At 41.6% G+C, this 23,759-nt stretch overlaps 1 protein-coding gene across 17 annotated transcripts in view; it reads left to right on the top strand.

The window, feature by feature from the left end:
* The window catches only part of PLCB4 (phospholipase C beta 4), a 419,870-nt gene that overhangs the window by 252,080 nt on the left and 144,031 nt on the right, over positions 1-23,759 (top strand). For all 17 annotated transcript variants that reach the window (XM_033185629.1, XM_033185625.1, XM_033185628.1 and 14 more), the window contains one exon: positions 23,134-23,214. In XM_033185629.1, the coding sequence (XP_033041520.1) occupies positions 23,134-23,214 (81 nt within the window). The remainder of the gene's footprint in view (positions 1-23,133; positions 23,215-23,759) is intronic.

Raw genomic sequence — 23,759 nt, 5'->3', positions numbered from 1 at the left:
GCCAGTGTCCACACCATCAATGGGTTTACTTTCCAGCCCAGGACATTGGCATTTGATTCTGAAAGCTCTAGGGAACCTTTGATGGGGTTTCAGCAGGGCAGTGGTCAGTTCTGGATGACCAGTGACAGGTGGATGTGGCTGGATTCCTTTTGGGGTAGTCTGGGGGGTAGTGTTGGACTTGAAGGACTTAATGGACAGTCAGTCATACATATGGAGAAATAAGGGAGGATTTCGGGTACAGGAATAAGTGAGAATATTTTTCTAACCTGGTAGATGTAGAAGATGTGAGAGAATAATTGTAGAATGAGGTTGGAATTTCTAGCACAGGACCTGGACAGCTCTGATGCAAGGTGGAGGGAATGCCAGAGAAGGGGGTACATGTATGGATGCATGTATATTGTTTCTTTCTGAAATGACGAAGAACCAAAAGCAAAAGCGATACCTTCTGTAGTACCTAAGAAGCATTTTGTACATAATCACATTAATACTAGCTAAAAATACATTGCACAGAAAGGGAAGAACATAATAAATGATCCAAGAGGACGAACACATGGGCGCATCTTCCTCTCGCAGTCCTCCTTTCTCAGGGGGATTGTTGCTGCCTGATGGGATGGGATGAAAGAATGAGGACCCCAAGACCCTAACAGTCATGAGCTTCCTTCACTCACCCTCTCATGTGGGTGATACTGCATTCCTCAGGATAGAGGAATTTTTTTTTTTTTTTTGAGACAGAATTTCGCTCTTGTCACCCAAGCTGGAGTGCAATGGCATGATCTCAGCTCCCTGCAACCTCCGCCTTCTGGGTTCAAGCAATTCTTCTGCCTCAGTCTCCCGAGTATCTGGGATTACAAGCATGTGCCACCATGCCTGGCTAGGTTTTGTATTTTTAGTAGAGATGGTGAAGAAAAAGTATCTCTGACAGAATATTCTGAATTATAGTTAGCGGTAAGATTCTAAATGTGTATACTTATATGAGTCTATCACACACTCTATATTGTATGTGAATTATATTGGAATCATTAGGCTACAACAACCTATATAGCAACTTAATGATGATAAACAATCTTGAGTACAGTTGGCCCTTTAACAATTCGGAAATGTTTTAAAGTCATTACAACTTAATCCATGGTGCAAACCACTGTTCTAGAAGACTGAGATAGAGCAATGAACATGACAAAGTCTCAGTCCTTTGCGAGTGTATGGTCCAGCAGCAGAAGACCAACAATAAACAAATAAGTATAGAAATGAATGGTTTCCAGCAGTGTTTGATACTATTATGTTACTAAAAGGAGTGATCGAAGGATCGGAGAGACAGGCAGACACTGAGGAGTAGGGGAGGGGACATTGCTGTACATTGGGTGGTCAGAGCAGGCCCTATTCAGGAGGTGACATTTGAAGTTGTAGCTGAATGATAAGAAGGAGCTAGGTTGGCCGGGCGCAGTGGCTCACACCTATAATCCCAGCACTTTGGGAGGCTGAGGCGTGCAGATCACCTGAGATCAGGAGTTTGAGACCAGCCTGGCCAACATATCAAAACCCCGTCTCTACTAAAAATGTAAAAATTAGCCAGGCATGGTGGTGCGCACCTGTAGTCCCAGCAACTTGGAAAGCTAAGGCACAAAAATCGTCTGAACCTGGGAGGCAGAGGTTGCAGTGAGCTGAAATTGCACCACTATACTCCAGCACTCCAGCCTGGGCAACAGAGCGAGACTCTGTCTTAAAAAAAAAAAAAAAAAAAAAAAAAAAGCCAGTTTGGCCAAGAACTAAGAGAAAAGCATTCCACGACATGGAAACAGCAAATGCCAGGCCCTGAGGCAAACGTAGTCTTGGCATGTCAAAAGAAGAGCCCCAAGGATGCAGGAGCATCATGGGCAGGGTGTGGTAAGGTTGGAATTCTGAGAAGCAGGCAGAGGCCCCCTCATGTGGAGCAGTAGTTCTCTCAAAGTGTGGTCCCCAAGCCAGCATCATCAGCACCACCCAGAACCTTATTAGAGATGCGCATTCTCAGGCCCATCCCAGTGACCTACCGAATCAGGAACTGGCCCAGGCGTATGTGCATTAACAAGCCCTTCAAGGAAGTCTGGTGTACACTTAAGTATGAGAATAAATGGTGTAGGACCAGGCAGAGGTGTTTGGATTTCGTTCTGATTGCTATGGGAAGCCATTTTCAAGAGACTGGCATGATCGGATTTACATTTTGGAGACAGTTACTCTGGCGGCCGTACAGAGGATGATTTGTAGGCGGGGTCCAAAAGGTTGGAGAAGACCAAGACTTTAACGAAGGTGAGCTAGAGGTTTCATCCTTCCTTTTTCCTGACTATGTCTCCGTGGGCAATTTTCTTAACATCTCTGTGCCAGAAAAATAAGGGATGTTAAGGTGGACGGGTCGAAGAATATCAGTTGTTGTCCTTAAGATTCTACGAGTCTGCACACACCTGCCAGTCACCTTTCTTGTCAGCACAGCTGTGTGACTTCTTCCTGATGTGAGAAGAAAGCCAAGGCCAGGCATCTGAGCACCACCTCAGTTGGCCTGAACACTGAAACAATCCAAAACACCAAAAACAAAGATCAGCCAGGTTTTTGCAAACAAAACAAAACAAAACAAAACAAAAAAAACATTCAAGCCTGTTCCTTCTTCTAGACCAGCCTTTTGAATGACAGTGCTGATCATGTTATCTGGTCTCTCATGCCCCTAAAGCTCAGAGCTCATTGTCATCCAAGCATGAGACCTTTAAGGAAAGGTTTGTAGAGTAGGTCATCTCATGCTGAAAAGTCATAGAGCTGGGTCAGCATACTTTTTCTGTAGGGGACCACATATTAAATAGTTTAGATTTTATTAGTCCTGCAGCCTCTGTTACAGCTACTTTACTTTGTCATTGTAGCCCAGTAGCAGCCATAGAACATAATATGTAAATAAATGAGCAGGCACCTGGATTAGAAGACAAACAATGCCACATAGAAATGAGTAACAAATTGGTTTTGATGGTAATGGTAATAATGAAACAATTTTAGTTTCAAGTAATTATTTTTACTCCTCATGTTCTCTTACTACTGTATTGTATTTTTAAGTTAGTCATCCTCTATTTCCTTTCCTTATCTTGGTAGATCATTTTATCAGTTTATCAGCTTTTGCTGCATACATAACAGATGGCTCACCTTTCTTTTCTAAGATGCTCTCATTTTTGTGGTCGGGGGAGCAGGGGCTTGTTCTTCTCATTTTCATGTCTCTTCCCTCTCTGTGAAGTTTCTTTGGGCTTGCTTTTATTTCTTCATAAAAGTAGAAGATAATTCTATTTCTTGGAGGAATGGAAGCATCTCCCCCATGAAATAGTGCGTTGGTCAGTTTCATGGAAGGTGGTAATCCTTGAGATCCATGCTTCAAGGGTGCAAGAAGGACATCTTATTCATGGAAAGATGTGAGACACATCCATTAGGAAACTAGACAAGGAAATCTGGGGTCCCACTAGATTTACAAGGAGCTTGTGGAAACAACACAAGACAGGAAGAAAGTATGGAAACAATATGGGCAATTAAATTAAAATATAAGTGTAAGCACCAAAGGGTTCTTCCTGCCAGCTGCACAAAGAAAGAATACGGCATCGTAGTAAAGAAAGAGTTTGGGCAGGTGCAGTGGCTCACGCCTGTAATCCCAACACTTTGCGAGGCAAAGATGGGCAGATCATTTGAGGTCAGGAGTGGGAGACCAGCCTGGCCAACATGGTGAAACCCTGCCTCTACTAAAAACACAAAGATTAGCTGGGCATGGTGGCAGGTGCCTGTAATCCCAGCTACTCAGGCGGCTGAGGCGGGAGAATCACTTGAACCCTAGGACATAGATTGCAGTGAGCCCAGATTGTGCTATTGCATTCCAGCCCAGGTGACAGTAACAGAGGAAGACTCTGTCTCAAAAAAAAAAAAAAAAAAAAAAGAGTTTAATAGAGACAAGGCCAGTCACACCACATGGGAGATGAGTTAGTACTCAAGTTATCTGGTCCAAAGCTGCTAGGTTAGGGGTTTTCTTAAAGGCAGTTTGGGGAAGAGGAGGAGGTGGGGGAGGGGGTTACGCTTCTGCTGATTGGATGGGGCAAGGATTACATCATGCTGAATTGCTTCTGGTTGGGGCCATAGGAGTGGGGTTGGCAAGTCCAGGTGGGTCCAGGTGGAGACATGGGTGTGAGGCATGCAAAAGAAAACCTGAAAAGATATCTCAAAAGGCCAATCTTAGGTTCTACAAGAGCAGTGTTATTTGCAGAAATAACTGGAGACGTTGCATATCTTCTAACCTCCAGAATAATGGCTGACAGTCGTATGTGTCTGCGCCTTAGCAGGACTCAGGCCCTCCCCTCAAACAAAAGTGGTTGGTTTTGGGGCAAGGCCTATTATCATTTAAACTGTAGCCTAAACGTCTTCCAAAGTTACCTTGGTCCAAAAGCCAAGGAATAATTAAGGAAAAGGCAAGATGGGAGGTGGGTTAGCTCAGCTAACTGTGTTAATTTTTCTCACTGATATAATTTTTGCAAAGGCAGTTTCATGAGGAACTAGCTGAGGATCTACTTAGGTCCCTCAAGTACTACTGTACTATGCTAAAGAATTAAACTCAATGGCCAAAATTACAGTGCTGATTCTCTATTGCTTCTTCTCAGCCTGCAGTGTAAAGAGGAAAATGCTCAATATTAGCTACCTCAAGCTGTGTCTGTGGGCCACAGGTGAACAGGAGGGTGTTGGCCAGGGCATCCTTTTAATTAGGGTTGATGAGTACAGTCTTACAGATCATCAGGCTAGTGGTGAAGAGACCCTAAGGACATCCTGGTTTCATTCTCTTTGCACATCTCTTTGGAATTGCACTCTGTTAATGCATGTGGTGTAGCCATTGAATTAATAGAGTTCATTCAAGTGTGAACAAATGAACAGTCAGATGAAATATACAGCACATGTAAAAGTGAATACTTTTTCCTGTTGAGCAGTCTAGGGAGAAAAAAAATTTTTTTTTAAATCAAGTTAATAATTCTGAAGCCCCTTCTCAAGTGATAAAATTGCATTTCTTTAAACCTGTGCAATTTCATCCACTGAATTCCCTGTTCCTGAAAATTCTGAGGAATTATTTTTGTCATTACTTGTTTTGGTTGTTTTAGAGAGAGTGCTGTATTAGTGAGGGTTCTCTGGAGAAACAGAGCCAATGAGATATATAGAGATATATAGGTAGGAAGAGATTTATTATGAAGGATTGGCTCACACGATTATGAAGGCTGCGAAGTCTTATGTCGTCTGTCTATAAGCTAGAGGCCTAGGAAAAACAGTAGGGCAGTTCTAGTTCAAACCTGAAAGACCAGAGAACCAGGGGAGCCAATGATGTGTAAGTGTCAGTTGAGTCCAAAGGCCCCAGAACCAGGGGCATCAGTATCCAAGGCCAGGATAAGATGAATGTCCCAGATTGAGAGAGAATGAATTCATTCTTCCTCAACCATTTTGTTCGATTCAGGCTCTCCATGGATTGGATGATGCCCTCCTGTATTTGGCAGATCTTCTTTATTCAGTGCATCAATTCAAACACAGAAACAGCCTCACAGACACACTCGGAAGTAATATTTTATCAGCCATCAGCGTTAGCCTAGTCAAGTTGACACATAAAATTAATCATGACAGGTGTTTTTTAGCACGGACAGTCGTAAATCACTACTACTTTGAGCACTCAGTAGGTGCTGGAACTTGCACTTGACAAATGGTATAAATGATCAGGAAAGGGTCCTGATCTAGACCCTGAGAGAGAGGATTCTTGGATCTCACCCAAGAAAGAATAGAGGTGAGTCCACAGAGTAAAGTGAAAGCAGGTTTATTAAGAAAGTAAAAAAACAAAAGAATCACTATTCCGGCCGGGCGCGGTGGCTCAAGCCTGTAATCCCAGCACTTTGGGCGGATCACGAGGTCAGGAGATCGAGACCATCCTGGCTAACACGGTGAAACCCCGTCTCTACTAAAAATACAAAAACTAGCCGGGCGAGGTGGCGGGCGCCTGTAGTCCCAGCTACTCGGGAGGCTGAGGCAGGAGAATGGCGTAAACCCGGGAGGCGGAGCTTGCAGTGAGCTGAGATCCGGCCACTGCACTCCAGTCCCTGCGACAGAGCGAGACTCCGCCTCAAAAAAAAAAAAAAAAAAAAAAAGAATCACTATTCCATAGACAGAGCAGCCCTGAAAGATGCTGGTTGGCTTTTTTTATAGTTATTTCTTGATCATATGCTAAACAAGGGGTGGATTATTCGTGAGTTTTCCAGGAAAGGGGTGGTAATTCCTGGAACTGAGGGTTCCTCCCCTTGTTAGACTATATAGAGTAACTTCTGGACATTGCCATGGCATTTGTAAACTGTCTTTTAGCATGCTAATGCATTAATATTAACATATAATGAGCAGTGAAGACAACCAGAGGTCACTTTCTTCTAACTATCCTAGTTTTGGCAGCTTTTGGCCGGCTCCCTTACTGCATCCTGTTTTATCAGTGGGGTCTTTGTAACCTGTGTGTTGTGCTGACCTCCTCTCTAGTCCTGTGACTAGTAATGCCTAACCTCCTGGGAATGCAGCCCAGTAGGTCTCAGCCTCGTTTTACCCAGCCCTGTTCAAGATGGAGTGGTTCTGGCTCCAGTGCCTCTGATTTAAACATCATTTCACTTAAGCCTCAAAACAACCCTGTTTTCAGTAGGTCTTTTTAGCTTCCTTTTGCAGTTTACAAAACTGGGGCTTAAAATGGTTAAGCGTGTTGCTTGAGGTTTCATAGGCTGGTTATAGACTTAGCAGAAAAATGGCCTGCCAGCTAGCCTACAGTGGATCTCCAAGTATGGTTTCAGACAGCATCAGCAACATTTGTGAGCTTGCTAGAAATGCAGATTATTAGGCCCCACCCCAGACCTACAGAATCAGAAACTCTGTGGGGAGGGTCCAGCAATCTGTGTTTTAAGAGCCCTCTCAGTGATTCTGATGATGCAGCTCAAGTTTGAGAACCTAGGCCTAGGGAAAGGTAAGAAATTGTAGACTTACTAGAAGGAAACAAAATTAGATCCATTTAAAGTTCTTTACAGCTAATCTTCCTCAAACAGGCAACACAGATAAAAGGGTGAAAACTGTTGAATAAAAAAGACTTCTTTATCTGGGCTGAACATATTAGATTTATTGAACCCTTGGCATAGTGCAAAGTACTTGACATCAGTCATCTCTTTAAACCCTCGGGTGGTTGTGAGGACTAAATGAGATTTTCCACAGTTTACAGATGAGGAAAGAGAAGCTTAGGTCACTTAAGAATTGCCTGTTAATCAACATATAGTACGTGATGGAGCTAGCGTCCAGAACTAGTGTATTGCTAAAGAGAACATACACAGGTCACACAGCTTTATGACCCAGAATGGCTGTCAGCAGAGAAACATGTTTTTGAAGATATATGTGATGTATAAAATACATAATTAAAAAGTCTTTCTAAAGTTCATTAATAGGCTGAAACCAAAGACCTGTTTAACTTTTTTACTCACCATTTGCTTTATTTATTCTAGACCATAAGTATTATACTACTAAGTCTAGATGTTCTTAGTCCAGTTCTTTTAGGGAAATGAGAATGGGAAGACTGTATTTTTCATATAATTTCCCCCACATTCCCCTAAGAAAACTGATACCTCTGCCTTATGATCAATAGAAATCAGCCGGTAAGAAAAGGAAAGTATTTACCAGGGCCTTTTTAGGTTTTTTTTTTTTTTTTTTTTTTTTTTTTTTTTGAGACAGAGTCTCACTCTGTCACCAGGCTGGAGTGCTGTGGCATGATCTGTGCTCACTGCAACCTCTACCTTCCGAGTTCAAGTGATTCTCCTGCCTCAGCCTCCCAAGTAGCTGGGACGGGACTACAGTTGTGTACCATCACGCCCAGCTAATTTTTGTATTTTTAGTAGAGATGGGGTTTCACCATGTTGGCCAGGCTGGTCTCGAACTTTTGACCTTGTGATCTGCCTGCCTCAGCCTCCCAAAGTGCTGGAATTACAGGCGTGAGAGCTACTGTACCTGGCCTTTCATTTTTTTCTTTTTCTCTTTTTTTTTTTGAGATAGGACCTCACTCTGTCACCTAGGCTGGCGTACAATGGGGCACAATCATAGCTTACTGCAACCTCTAACTCCTGGGCTCAAGCAATTCTCCTGCCTCAGCCTCCCTCCCGAGTAGCTGAGATTACAGGCAAGAGCCACCACACCCAGCTATTTTTTTTTTTGTATAGACAGGGTCTCGCTATGTTGACCAGGCTGGTCTTGAACTACTGGGCTCAAGTGAGCCTCCTGCCTTAGCCTCCCAGAGTACTGGGATTATAGGCATAAGCCACTGTGCCTGGCCCCTAGTCTTTAATTTTTTAGTGGGCGGGTTGGGGGGGAACTAGGTAAAATGTACTATATGAAAAGAATATAATATTTTCTTTCAATTGATGGAAATAGACTTAAAATATTGTCAGCAGGAAAGCCCATCTTTTTAATATTCACTTTGATAAACTAACAAGGAACATATAATTTATAAACTACTTTCTCTTAAAGCCATAAATAGTAAGCACGTGCTCTGAAATGCTGCTTTGTCAAGAACGTTAATTGAAGCAGATGGGCAGAGTCAGTATAGCTTCTCCAGGTCCAGCCTGCATTCTCTTTCTACTGCGGAGTTACGCTGAGGACAGCATGCTGGCACCTCCATGGTTCTTCTACTGTTGATTTTTTTTCTCCCAAGTACCTGAAAGGGCAGGTGATCCTCTTAACTTTGTAGACATATGAAAAGGAGACTAGTTTTTGAATGCTCACCAAAAGCCAAGTTGCCAGGATATTGTTTGCAAATACAGAGAGGGTTTTTGTACTAAGTGGTATTTAAGGTAAAATCTTTGCCAAAGAACTCTATCCAAAAGCTTGAAATACACATACTTGGTTAAGGGAATGCATTTGGAGTTAAACAGAAATAGGTTCAGTTTTGGCTTTGCTACTCAAGAGATGTGACCATGAGTCAGTCTTAACACCCACCAAGCACTAAGCCACAGCTTCCTTGTTTGAAAAATGGGAGTGATAATACCTACCTCACATTGCCATCATAAGGAATAAGTAAGATGGATTTTTTTTTTAGAATGGAAGTCAGGTTATGCCCTTCTTTTGGTTTAAATCTTTAATGGGTTTCTACCTCATTCCAAGTAATTTCCGAAGTTCTTTCTGTGTCCTGCAAGTCCCCTACATGACCTACCATTTCACTGTCCCATTGATATTCCCTGAGCATTCTAGGCACACTCCGACCTCAGGGCCTTTGCACTTGCTGTTCTCCCTCTGGACTGCTTTCTCCTATACAGTCCTCATGGTTCACTTCCTCACTTCATACTGTTTCTGTTAAAATACCACATTCTCCAAGAGGCCTTCTTACCTACACACACAGGCTCCTGACCCTTCTGGATGTTTTAATTGTTATATTTATCACTACCTGATAATTTACCCTTTTTTGTTCATTGCTAAAATCCTTCTAGAAGATAACCCCTGAGAACAGACTTTGTTTCCTACTATATCCCCACCAGGGAATTAATTCATCACTCAACAAATATTTCATAAGTACCTACTATGATCCAGCAATTCCTTAGTTAATTATCTGAGACTCAAATTCATTGATATTTGCATGCTTCCTACTTTTTAAGGAATTTTAAATGTCCCAAAGAACTGGAACTGAAAATGCCATTTTGGAATGTAGAGAAAGGTTAAGCCAGAGACACTATCTGTGGCAGCTATGGAGGTGTGTCGCTTAAATCTCCTTTCAAGAGGCAGCTGCTCCAGGAGTCCCCTCACTGGACAGTTTTGCTGCAGGATCTTCAGCACCCTCAAAATGTCCCTGCCCAGGCTGTACTGAACATGGCAAGCTGCTGCAGTTGGGCCTTTCCTGCCCAAGTGAGGCTCCTCTGGTGGGCGTTCTGTGCTCTGCAGCTGCAATCCAGCTGGCGATGTTCTCAGCTGTACTGCAGTCTGAGACAACTCCTCCCCATTTCTCTCTGCTCCCTCCTCTCCTCTCTCAGGTGTTTGTGAGGCGTGGTTGGGAGGCTCTCCCTGTCACTCAGCTTCTTTCCCCTTTCGCTTTCACAGGCATTTGCCCTAATGGATTGCTCACTTTTCCGATTCTGTCTTGTGGTTTGTTTCTAGATGGAACAGCCCTTCCCTCAGGGTAAGAGGGCCTCAGGATAAGCCTTCAGGACTCCTCTGCCATTTCCTAAGGCCAACTCTGAGCTCACTGCAGAATTCTCTAGGTGGTAGCAGTGGTTCTTGTATGATGTTCCAGTAATTGCTGCATTTATTTTAGACACAGCAAAAAGTGACAGAGCCAGCATTGACCCTAAGAGCCAGTGGGGACTATGTATCTTTAAGGCCTAAATATGAGCTATTTCAGAAGACAGAAGTCCAACAGGAGTGACGTATCATGTAGCTCTTGTGGCGGGGGTGGGGTGGGAGGGGTGGGAGGGTGGGGGGTGGGGAAAAAAAGCATGTTCAAAAGCTGCATTATTTAAATGAGAAATGCATATATTTAGAGGGAAGTTCCATAAAAGTCATTTGAGATTCCTTTTCTTTCAATGACCGTATTCAGCATTGTCTGTTATCTCTGTATATCAATAGTTTAAAATATTCTTTCATAGACCTGCCTTTTCAGAAACATCTTCTATGTCACTATATTTTTAATTACTTTCTCAATGTAATTTATTATGCTGGAACTAATTGTGTTTTAATTAGAAATGCTTTGCTAGAGAGAAGAACTCATCAGTTTGCGGTGGTGTTTCTGGTGCAACTACAAAGCACGTCTCCTGTTTTTCTTAGGATTTTTTATGAGGGGACAGCCACATAATGTGTTAATATTTGTTGTAAATATTTATTAAAAATCCTGTTTACTTGCCTCCATAACTCTAAGTTGTTCCTCTTTAATTTTTGCTTATTTTAGTTGCTATGGCAACTGTTTTGACTACTGTGACAGTTTCCCTGCCTAAGAAAGTTACTTTGAGTGACCACCCACTCCTCTTGAAAACACATTTCGCTTTCTCCTTCCTTCTGCACGCTGAGAGGTAGTTGTTGAATATTTTAGGAATAATTTCTTCACCTCTTTTCTGGCGAGAGTCAGGGAACCCTCCCAGAATCTGAGCATCCAGATTTTGCCTCACAATCCCCACAGCAGAGACGTTTCAGGGAGGGAAAACGACCTAGACAGATCCAGAGTGTTCAGCATTTCAAACTGGTCTGCTTTACAAATCAAATCCCAGAGATTTAACATCTATATCGTCAAGTAAAAGATAAAGTGGGAATTCTTAGCTATTAGTGACCATAAAGTCAGTCATTAGAAACAGTTTGGCTTCTCCCAGGTGACTAATCTGGGCATTTCATTTCTCCCCCAGATTTAATCATAGTTAAGCTGATTAAGTTCTCAAAGAACCAAGGATATTTCTGAGACCTTGGATCTAAGTTCTTTCAGGCTGCTATAACAAAATGCCGTACACTCGGCAGCTATAACCAACACATTTATCCCTCACAGTTCTGGAGGCTGCAATGCTTAAGATCAAGGTGCTGGTAGATTTAGTGTCTGGTAAGAGCCCATTTCCCGATTCCAAGATGACTCGTGCTCGCTGTGTCCTCACACGGTGGATGAAAGGGGCAGCCATCTCCCTGGATTCTTTTATAAGGGTACTAATCCCATTCATCTCCCAAGGCCCCCGCTTCCTAATTCCATCACATTTGGGATTAGGATTTCAGCATATGAATTTTTGGTGGGGGAGAGCACAAACATTCAGACCATAGGACCTTGGTAAGCACCATTAGGCCAAATTTTATTTTATTTTTTAAATATGTAATATGAGAGATCAGAAAAGATGGTATACTTTCCTTTCTTGCTTTTTAATAGCCTTCATCAACTCTTCCAAGCCAGGTCACTTAGAAAGTTGATGACGCTGTTTATTCCTGAGGTAAGAATATAATGAAAGGGGTGGACTAAGTCTTTCCACTTGACACTAGAGTAAGCGTTCTCTGTATCTCACTGTCATTGCTGGAATGGGTACTTTAAATGCTCATGGTTGATGACGGAGGGAGAGACATTTTCATTTTCGTTCCTATGGGATTTGGAATGGAAGAGAGACAGCAGGTTTATCGCCTTTAGAAGCTGCTGAATAACTCACTTCACTGACCTCTTGTCATCTGAGAATGTGCTCTGTTGTGTCAGGGAGACGCAGGGCAGAGTCTCCCCACCCAGGAATGACCTCTTCTGTTCACTGTACCCCAACATGCCCTTGAAAAGGGGAGAAAATGACAACTGTGTTGTGATGACTCGTCTGTGGCAGCAGCTTCTTGGCCTGATTGTAGACTGAGGCCGGCTTAGGCCGAGTGGGATAGAGGAGGTGGAGCAGGAGCAAACACAAGCTGACCTCCTGTGCAGAAACCACATTTTCAGCAAGTCTAAGTCAACCCAGAGTTACAAACTCTGGGTTTCCCTTATGCTTAGCTTTGTATTCTAGCTCACTGGAAATAGACATACACTAATACCATTGCTCTTTTTAAAGATCTGCATAGCAGAAATGGATTCCCTGTCAAAATGTATTTGTAGTTCTGCCTCATATTATATATTATCTGCATCCTCTTGGGTGACTTGCCTAACCTCAGTTAAGATCAGTTTTCTCATCTGTAAGGTAGGGATGTGGTGTTTACCTCATTTGTCTTTGGTGGTTAATAATAATCAGTACTAGTAACCTTAATAATGATTACTATTACTGTGTTTTATATTAATAATCAATACTGGGCCAGGTGCAGTGGCTCATGCTTATTAATCCAGTGCTTTGGGAGGCTGAGGCAGGAGGACTGCTTGAAGCCAGGAGTTTGAGTTCAGCCTGGACAACATAGCAAAACTCTGTCTCTACAAAAAAAAAAGATTTTTTTTTTTTTTTAATTAGCCAGCCATGATGGTGAATGCCTGTAGTCCTAGCTACTCATGAGCCTGAGGCAGCAGGATTGCTTGAGCACAGGAGTTTGAGGCTACAGTGCTATGATTGTACCGGGAGTTTAAAGCTGGAGTACTATGATTGTACCACTGCACTCCAGCCTGGATGACAGCAAAATTCTGTCTCTTAAAAAAAATCAATACTGGCCGGGCGTGGTGGCTCACGCCTGTAGTCTCAGCACTTTGGATGGCCGAGGTGGGTGGATCACGAGGTTCAGGAGATCGAGACCATCCTGGCTAACACAGTGAAACTCCATCTCTACTAAAAATACAAAAAATTAGCCGGACGTGGTGGCGGGCACCTGTAGTCCCACCTACTCGGGAGGCTGAGGCAGGAGTATGGTGTGAACCCAGGAGGCAGAGGTTGCAGTGAACCGAGATGGTGCCACTGCACTCCAGCCTAGGCGACAGAGTGAGACTTCATCTCAAAATAAAATAAAATAAAATAAATAAAATACTAATTTACTTACTTTAGACTATGTATCAAGCACTCTGATGCCCAGAAATAACCTGTGAGATAGGTATTGTGGTTGATGTTGTTGTCTCCATTTTTAGAGATGAAGAGATGAATATCTAACAACATTTGGATCAGGTTTATCTAAAACCCTAAAGCCTATGTAAAATACCCAATTGTTTCTGCTGCTTGTGAGTTGGTTTTTATGCTTACATGTTTCTGTCACCTTCCACAGGAAGCTGTAATGTGAAATATGTACCACCAGATAAAATAATGGAAGAAGGATTTTAGATTGAAGGGAAAAAAGTAAACAAGGGGAGAATACATCAAATGAAGGTTAAATTTAGCAGGCAGCAACTCTCCAGGCAGCAAAAATGATCTGTAAAGTTGAAAGAGGTGAGCTTCAGATTTGCTTCTGGTATTCCTGATGGCTAAAGCAATGTAGAAAACACAGTTGTCCTAGGGTTCACAGTGTCCATTAGATTGTAAGGAAAGCAACAGGTCAGTAGGAACAGAGTTTTTCCTGGTCCTAGGATCTGAGAAAAAAATTCTTACAAAATGTATGAGGTAATGAAAATACTCCCCCATAAAAAACTGTAATAAGTACGGAATGTTTCAGTAGCACAGTTGTTCAGTTATCTATGTGGCAGGATTCTCGGGGAATCCATAAGAAATGCAGTAATTAAAAGCAAAACACTTCAGAAGCCCATCTGACCCTTCGTGGTGATTACTGGCATCAGTGACAAGGAGAATAGTAGAGCCTTCTTCAGGTATGACTGCTGAGCAGTTACCTGGGCCTACTCCTGAGCAGTGTCAGTCTTTCATGTGTCAGCCTCAAAGCAGGTGTAGCATATTGTTCAAAACACTTAATCTCCATGCCTGAATGTCCTCACCTGTAAAATAGGTATAATAGTGAAGCAGCGTTGTTTGTCTGGGCTAATACCTGAGGTTCGTTGTCCCACAGCCATGGAAAACTAGGACGTGGGCACACCAGAGTGAGGTTAAGAGTGGAAGTTTAATAGACAAAAGAAAGAGAAGAGCTCTCTGCACAGAAAGGGGTCCTGGAGAAAATGGGCTGCCAGTTCCGCAGTGAAATGCAGAACGTTTAATAGATAAACTTAAGGAGGGGGTGTGTGATTTACATAGGGATGAAAGATTGATTGGACCAGGCGTGTCATTTGCAAGTGTGCAAAGAAGCTGGCCACTCCACCTTAATCTTTTGTTATGCAGATGGGTTCTCTAGCTGGCTGCTGCCATGTTGCCTGGTCCTGACTGTACACGTGGTGACAAAGAAAAGAGAAGATGGAGCCTCTGTGTTAAACATACCTGGCTTCCAGGTAGCCTTTTCTCTTGGCACAGCTGCTGGCATTCACCCGTGCAAGTTTCCAGCTTGCTTATCTATGTCTGCAGCTCAGTTTTTCAGGCTGCTCTTTGTTAGAAAAGAAATGATTTGGGGGCTACTTTTTATTAAAAGGGAAGCCTTGCCGAGGACCCCTTGTACCCGCACTATCTGCCTGATAATTTCTTTCTAACTCCTGTATCAATAATGAGAATGGTACCTCCCTCATCGGAATGTTGGGAGGATAATAAGTTAATGTATAGAAAGGACTTAGAGGATTGCCTGGCTCTTAGTAGGCACTGTATATGTTACCTAGCAATAGTAGGCATATTATTCAGTGCCACGGGCCTCTTGAATTGCTCATCAGGAGACTAGAACTGCATCTCCCTATTGGATTCCAGTTGAGCATCAGTTACTGATGGAAGGGGGAAAGGTCTATGTTTAACGACTTAACCCAATAGGAACATCTGTCCAAATAATCAAAGGCCATGGAAAGGAATGCAGGGGCTACACATGCTCTTGTTTTGTGTGACAGATTTTTTCACCAGGTAATACTTGTAGCACATAACAGTGGTCTGTGATGGAGCAGCTACAGCTGTGCTGCCCTCCAGCTCCTCATGTGAAATGTGAGCTGAGAGGCCCAGTGTCCTTTATCTCATGGAATCTTAAAGCGGTTGGGAGAGGCACAAATGGAATGAACATTCTGCATCCTTCCAAGCAGAGACCAAGCTCATGAAGGTAAAAGCAACTGAATAAGGACCTGTACCCATCTATTACATCAGTCCATAAATCATTCTGATGGCAGGATATCATCACCGAGGGCTTTAGTTTAACTTGAAAAAAATAAAACTTTATGGTTCTGAGAGAGGAAGTGTTTGTGCAGAATCACAAAGGATCTGCTAGGTATGAAGCTTAAAGGATTTCCCTGGGATAAGGAGAGGAAATAAATAAGCCATAAAGCATCTCTTGGGTTCTGAGCTTTCAGGATCTGATAGAAAGCTGGACCTCTTGGTTAATTCTAAACCAGACTCCACCTGCTTTCCCAGTCTGAAGGCCACACCCATCATTCTCCCTGGTTTATGAGATCTCTTTGGTGGTAGTCACGCATAATGTAATTTAAATTGGATGAGATCCCTTATGGCCTCTTCCTCAGACTCCTGTTTGTTTCTCTTCAACCTTAACAAGGTCTTTTTAACTTCCTCTCCATTCTTATCAAACCAGGAAGCAAGGAGGGTGAGTCCCATGTGTACCTAGTGGAGTCTACCTAGGCAGTGTTCATTTATTGACAGTCCAGCAATCTTCTGGCGATAGGCAGAGCGGGCCCTGCTTGGTCAAGGTTGCCCGAGTCTGACAGGCATGGGCTTTGGAATCAGAGAAGCTGGCTTGAATTTCAGGTTTGTTACTATTGACTGTGGCTTTGAAGACTTTAGTCTCCTCTGAACCTTTTTCCCCGCTTCTCTCTGAAACCGCATTGGCCAATATGGTAACCACTAACCACATGTGGCTATTGAAATGAAAAATAAATTAAAATAAAAAATTCAGCAGCTTGGTTGCATTACCCACATTTCAAGTGCTCCCTGTGGCTCATGGTGAACGTATTGGGCAGAGCCCATCTGGCACATTTCCATCATCATGGTAAATCCGTTGGACAATGTTGATCTAATCTAAAACCTTGCAGAGTTATCATGAGATTTATATGAGATAGTATTTGTGAAATGCCTCACACAATAGCCCTAAAATGGTAGCTATTTTCTCATAAATACGACCATTTAGTCAGCATTTACTTTGTCCCAGGTACTTAGACATTCTCAATATTAATTCTTTGAAAGCCCTGTGAGTTGATTTCAGTTTTCCCAATTTACAGCGAGGAAAAGTGAAATATGGCAAAGTTAAGCAGAATAACTGCTAAGATTCTCCAGCAGGTGCCTGGTGAGGAGGCTGACATTCAAACCCAGGAACCGGTCACTACAAGGCCTGGGCCTCAAAACCACTGTGGACTGCCACCTCTTGTGAAGGTCTTTTTTCCCAGAAAACGCAATTTTGTGATGGAATGTGAAAGCCTACTCCATTTCACATTTCTCTACATCCTAATGTATCTGTCCAGTGACAAATACAAAAAAGCACCTGGCCAACTAATGTTTAAATAAGGTACAGTTAAAACTTTTACGATCTAGTCCGAAATAGCTGTCCCTAGCTAATAATAAGACTTGACTACACCCTATTTGAAGATGCCAACTTCACAGTAAAAAGATACAGACATTTGCAGTTAACTTGAGAAGTGATGGTGGGAGAGAGGGCAAGAGAGACGGGTAAGAAATAACTGCAACTCAAAATTAAAATAAAATCAACTACCACTTAGCTGTATCCCCATCCAAAGAATTTCCTCTACTTCAATCAGAGTATTTGGCCTGCTGAGCTCTCTAACATTCCTTATGGGGACATTAAACTTTATTGAACAGAATCACTTTAAAAATTGAAATCAAGGAAAAATTTTTAATCTTAGTTGATTTGAAAGTAACTTGAATCTTTGAAATCTTTGAAAGATGGGTTGTGATATTGATTAATGTTGAAACAGCATGTGTGGGGGAAAATATACTAAAAATAACACACAAGTGAAAAATATACTCTATCTTTGATAAGAGAGGGAAGTGTCTCTGTAAGTCTGTAGTGGCACAAACCCCTCAGAGCGGGGATCTCTGAGCCAGAAGTAGCTTCTAGCAATGGTGATCTCCAGCAAAAGTGATTCTTGACTCTCAAACAGAATGCCCTCTGGCCTCCACTTTAGTAGTTTCACAAAGGTGTTCCTGTCCCTTTCTAGCCTTGTTCTCTAGTGGCCTAAGAAGAGTTGGGCTGGATGAGCTAACATGTCCTTAAGCTCTAAGGTGTGACTGACGAATTTTAACTAATACGAGAATTAAAATTCTGCTCACCTCACCCCAGCCCCCCCAGGAAGTTCTCTTATGGTTTGTTTCTTTACCAGAAAATTCTGTTACCATTTAACTGCAAAACAAATAGATTCACAAAGGAGAAACCTTCCAGCTTTTTTTATGATCTCCCCTGCAGTGCCCAGATCTGGAGGAGGATTTTTCTCACAATGGGACTTCACAATAGCCTGGCCTCAGTCTGGTCAGGGAGCCACAGCCCACTTTCAGGTCAGGAGGGATTCATGTGAAATTTAAAACTGCTGTTAGGGAAAAAAGAGTAGAGATGATGTGTCTCTATTCACCTGAGGGTAGGGTTATTATGTTCGTTAGTAGGAGGTGGTGAGAAACCAAATTAGATTGTGTTTTAGTTCCTTTCAGCTGATTACCTCTCATCCCTCGGATTTGCTCTCTGATTTTTCATGGGTGGTTTGAAGCATTTGGTCCGAGAACCTTTCAGCCACAGTTGATGAACTGATTGTGGGTTTTGTCTTGAGCCTGGTCTTCAGTGTCAACTGAGTGTCATTCTAAGATCCCCCTGGAGAATTTCTATTCTGATAATTGCTTCTCTCAACAACTGATATGTTTTTATTTTATGAGCTGGATGGGCACCTAGTAAATATTTTTTTCCCTTTTTTGCTTTTGTTGCTAGGTAGCCCAGAGCCAAATTGCTATTCTGTTATAACTATGTACGACCTTATGACAGGCATTTCTGAGAGCTGCCTTTTACTCTGGCCTTATTTTACTATTCCACTTTATTTTTCTTCTCTTTGCCCAGATTTCTCATCCTGTTTTGAAAATGATTTCTTCACAGTGTCAAACAGTGCTCCTGGTTCAATAGGAATTCCCAGGAAGTACCTCAAAGTCGCTGCCAACCTGGAACATGAGTTTGTATGCATTACAAAAAGGGGCTCCTGACTTCAGGCAGACAGCCTCAACCAGTGCCCTTGTAAATGCACTTCTATCCTTGGTAGTCCTCCAAGAACTTCCCTGATGGGTTCTGGGCCTGGTGCAGCCCCCTCAATTTGAGCGACTTCTTGTTTATTTGTTTTACATATTGGCCTGTTGCAAAATCTTTTATTTAAAAAACATTCATTTGTTCATTCATTTTTAAGTTAATTTGTTAGTTTTATGGTGCTTTTGATGTGCTAGGTGCTAGAACACAAAGGTAAACAAGACTGCTTCAAGGACTCTGCCTTCTTGGAGGTTGTTGCATTCTGATGCGGGAGCCAGTCACTAAATCAAGGATCAGGGAGAGCCTCTCTGAGGAGGCGATGGTGAAGACAAGGTCTGTAGAATGAAGAGGAGCCTGATGCACCAAGGGCAGGAGAAAGAGACTTCTGAGCAGCAGGAACTGCAAGTGCAAAGGCCCTGATGCTAGAGAGAGCTTGAGAGGTTGCAGGAAAAGAGTTCTTATGGTTGTGAACAAGAAATAGAAGGAGACTTGTTACTGAAAGTGAGAGGAAAAGATGAGGGAAAATTAAAAGGATGACTCTTAGTTTCAATAAGTGAACAGAGAGTGGCATGAGATAAGATTTGAAGGACCCAGATCATTCAGGACCTTTTCGGCCATGGTAAGGAGTTGGGATTTTATCTTAAATATAATAGGAATCCATTGAATGGTTTTAATGAATTGATTCAAAGTTTAAAGAATCAATCGGGTTCCTGTGGGCAGCAGAAAGAACAGAAGTGAGAAGATCAATCCATGGGAGAGATAATATTGGTTTGGGCCAAGATGGTGATGGAGAGGGAGTAAGATGGGTGTATATTCAAAATATTATAGAAGTAGACTTGTTACTGAAAGTGAGAGGAAAAGATAAGGGAAAATTAAGGATGACTCTTAGTTTCAATAAGTGACCAGATGTTAGTGACGTTTGTTGAACTAAGGAAGTACTGTGATGGAGAAACTTGGAGAGGGGGAGAGAATAAAGAATTCAGTTATGGACGTACTTATTTCAAGACATCCTAGTGGAGATGTCAAATAGCAAATATTTGAACTCACAGGGGAGAGGATAGGGCTGCTATTACAAATTTGGAAGTCATCAGGAAATAGATGATGTCGTAGACACAAGATTGAATGAAATCTAGGAACACAGTGGAAATGAGAATTCCCAGAACCAACTCCTGGGACTATGTAAAAGTTGAGTACAGAAGGAAAAGGGGAGAAATTAGATTAAGGTAATGGAGCACAACCAAGATTGGAGAGTGTTTCAAGAAGGAAGGAATAACCAACCTCTCAGAGATCAAATCAGATGAGAAAGGGATGATGTGCACCCTTATTTTGCAGCATGCTGGACTGGCCAGAGAAGTTTTAGAGGGTGATAGAAATGGAAGCCAGATATAGTTGCTCAGATGGTATGAAGAGAGGTAATGGGAACAGTGAATATTTCCAGGATATTATGTCCTAAAGAGGATCAGGGACATGTGGTAGTAAGTGGAAGTAGGAACAGCTAGAACACATTTGTGTGCTGATGGGAATGATCTAGTGAAGAAAAAGAACAAAGCTGATGTGTGTTAGGTGGTAAAAAATGAAGGATTGAAGTGCTTGTGTAGGTTAAAGAAGATTGAATCTAGAGCAGATGCTGGGGGGTTGACTTTGTCAGGGGAAAACATGCTTTATTGGAGGAAAGAAAGAGAATTGTGTCCACCTGATGGCTTTTCCTTGCTTTGATGAAGCACTGTAATTGGGTGAATGTGAACAGGTTTCAAAAAAGCAGTGGACTCATCCTCTCAAAGAGTAGGTAACCATTGAGAAAGAAATATAAGATTGAACGTCACTGTTGACTATCCATTTGAGGTTTATAATCTTGAATTTAAACTAAAGCCAGACAGTTCCATTTTGTGATTTTCACCACCAAGTTTGGTGACAAAATGTGCATAAAATAGACTTCGTTTTTTGGCCAAGAAAACACTAAATGAGACATGGACGTTCCGAACCACCTGTGAGGGAGTGATTGCAATATTGGGCTGCTTTGGAAATAAGCTACATAAGGATGGAAGTAAAAAGAGGAGGGACTGGTGGGTTGTGAGAGATTGGGAGGGACAATCAAAAGGGATATTTGACTTTGCAAAGAAGTCAATTATAGGAGGGGAGAACAAACTATAGAGCTAGGGGCTAGAAGGACCAGATGGAATTCTAAGAGTGAGATATTCGGAATTGAAATGTCCAGGTGGTAATGGCAAGCTCTAGGGATACTCGGGGAAAGGAAGAAAAACAATTTATATTTAAGGAGGCCGAGGAAATCAAAGTTCACTCCCAAAATAAGTTGGAAACCCATTCTTATTTCTTATTTGTATTTCTTGAGTCATCTCAAATCCTTACTTGGAATTAGGTGATAGGGTGCACATAAGTAATGATAGTGGCTGATTCATTGTGGGTGTACTGGATAAATACCATTTTAGGATGTACTTTTGGACACTGTATACCAAAGTTCTTCATTACCATCAGGATATTGCTTGGGATGTATTTGGAAATGGCCTAATTCTCATGTCTTGATTAGTTGATAATTCTCATTTTTTTAGTCAGTAACAACATAAGACCCACCATGGCCTTTTAGGTAATATCTAATGCTTTTTAGGTGGCACACAAGACCCTTGCAATGAAACAACTCTTCTATACATGTCCCATCACACCCCCGTCACTCTCTTGAGGTGTTCTAGCCACACCAAACAAATTTCTAATGTGAGGTCAAGAGCTGCTCACTCTGCCTGGCACGAAGGCTAAAATATCAACTTCTGGGTTAAGCCTTTTCTAAAAGGTTGAACTGTCCAAAAATGCCATTTTGAAGGGTCACAAAATGTCATATACTGACACTTTCATATTGTTAGTAATTTGCTACCACTATTACAAGTCTGAACCATGTGTTATTGGTAGAGCTATTACTTGCTGAATTGGAATTCTGTGTTACGTGCTTTATGTTCACCATCTCATTTAATTCCAGCAATAAACCCAAAAGGTAGGTGGAACTACTTCCACTTGTTAGACAAGGATCCTGAAATTTAGAAAGGGTCTTTCTGGGAGAAAGTACATAATAAGCGGTGGAACTGGGTTTTGACTCCAAAAGCAAAGGTCATACCATGCTCTTTCCTTTGATGTTATTCATGGCAGTGACAGCAGTACAGAGCACACGCCTGATACAGAGTTGGAATATGTAAATACATACGGTAATTCTTCATCTGCCAGAAAACTACCCAGATTGAAGGCTGCTTTGTTCAGGGACCCCTAGGAATACTTTATGATGGCCTAGTATCTTGACATTGGATTTACCTTGATAATTGTTGTTGTTCCGCTGTAATTTAGAAATATAAATTTTAACAGTAATTTTTAACAGAAACTAAGAGTCTGAACGGCCCTTAAAACCTTAATCCTGTAATTACTGTTTATTTGTTTTAAGGCACTGCCTTGATCCATTTTTGCCGGACAGGTTCCTAATTGCTGGCATTGAAATGATCTAGAAAGCCAGTTTCTTCAGCTCATGAAAAGAACATGTAGATTTATTGAAGTGTGGATGCTAAGTATTGGTGTAATGCAGTCAGAGGGCACACAGCATCTATGTTCATTTCCCAAACACCCTTTTTCTCTCATTGACATGGACTTTTCCTCTCATTCCTAAGCATAATGGTGCTCTAGTAAGACAAGAAGTTGGTTGGCAAGTGTAACACAGCTGCTCTGATGCCTTGAATTTGGCTAATACTCCTTCTTTATTCAAACTTGATTCTGTAGCTTTCACTGAGTTTCTGGTGTCAAAGTTCAAAGCAATGGTTGTCAAACTTTCGTGTGTGTCGGAATCTTCTAGAGGGATTGCTGGGTCCCATCCCCCCCAGACTCTGACTGAGTCCATCTGGGCTGAGGCCCTATATTCTGCAATTCAGTAAAGCTCCCAGCTGATGTTCATGCTGCTAGTCTAGCACCTACATTTTAGCTTTCGGGTCTGTTCAAGACCTGCTTTACAGGACACCGAATGAGGTTAGATAAAAAAGCAAAAATCTCAGCAAATAACTGTATGCTGGATTTTACAGACAAAAAAAAAAAAGGAAAAGAAAAAGAAAAAGACACAAAACAAAAACCAGTGACTTAAAAAATAATGTATCTCCTGATTTTTGACATCAGTGGGCTAGAACTTGGGAATCCTTCTTCCAGATGTTAAGGAAACTTTCTTCTCTATGACTTTCATGCCTTCAGTCAGTATGCTTTGTTCTTAAACCTATCCTAGAGCGAGATGTTTTATTAAATTGATCAGTTTTACAATACAAAAATGAAAGCAAAGGATTTTCAAAATGAAAACATTCCATAATACAATAAGAATTGTGGATATTAGATGTGAAAGAGTGATTTCTAATTTGCCTTTGTTTAGAAGCTCAACAATATTTGCATTTTTATTATATTCAAAATGGTATGAGTCATGAAGATCAACACATTTATTTTTGACAGGAATCCTTTGTGTTTGAACCCAACTGCCTCTTCAAAGTGGATGAGTTTGGCTTCTTTCTGACATGGAAAAGTGAAGGCAAGGTATGACCCAAGAACAGCAAGTTGTTCTTTCTGCTTTGTGGTTTAAGCCATTTTGTTTCTCAACAAGTAGACTGAGCGCTATTGATGAGCCCTACCCTTATTCATTCATTCAAGGTTTTAAAAAATGTGCCTCCATGTGCCAGGCATTGAAGTATACAGTGATGATTAAGGACATTATCATTCCAGTCTAGGAGCAAAGTTAGACATTAAAAGATAAGTTACAAGTCATTGAATGTTGCGAAAGAAAACACTGGATTGTCAAAGAGCTTAATTTAATCTTGGGAGTTAGAAAGAAATCTGCCAGAAGAAGAGATGCTCAAGCTGAAATCTAAAAGGTACATTAAAAGTGTGTTTATCTCATTAAACACTGGGACTTAATTCGATGTATGGTACAGTGTCCACATTTAATGAACAATTGAGCTGAATTTAAGAAAAGAATTATAGTTATATAAAAATCAGCATTTTTCTCATATTTCATGTACACACATATATTTAATGATTATTAACAATGGTTTATATATAAAAGTAACAGATTTTAGAAACAT

The sequence above is a fragment of the Trachypithecus francoisi genome, unplaced genomic scaffold (assembly GCF_009764315.1).
Source record: "Trachypithecus francoisi isolate TF-2019V2 unplaced genomic scaffold, Tfra_2.0 Lachesis_group21, whole genome shotgun sequence".
NCBI classification, from domain to species: Eukaryota; Metazoa; Chordata; class Mammalia; order Primates; family Cercopithecidae; genus Trachypithecus; species Trachypithecus francoisi.
Note: the sequence above shows the minus strand (reverse complement) of the source record. Positions and strands in the feature narration are given on the sequence as shown.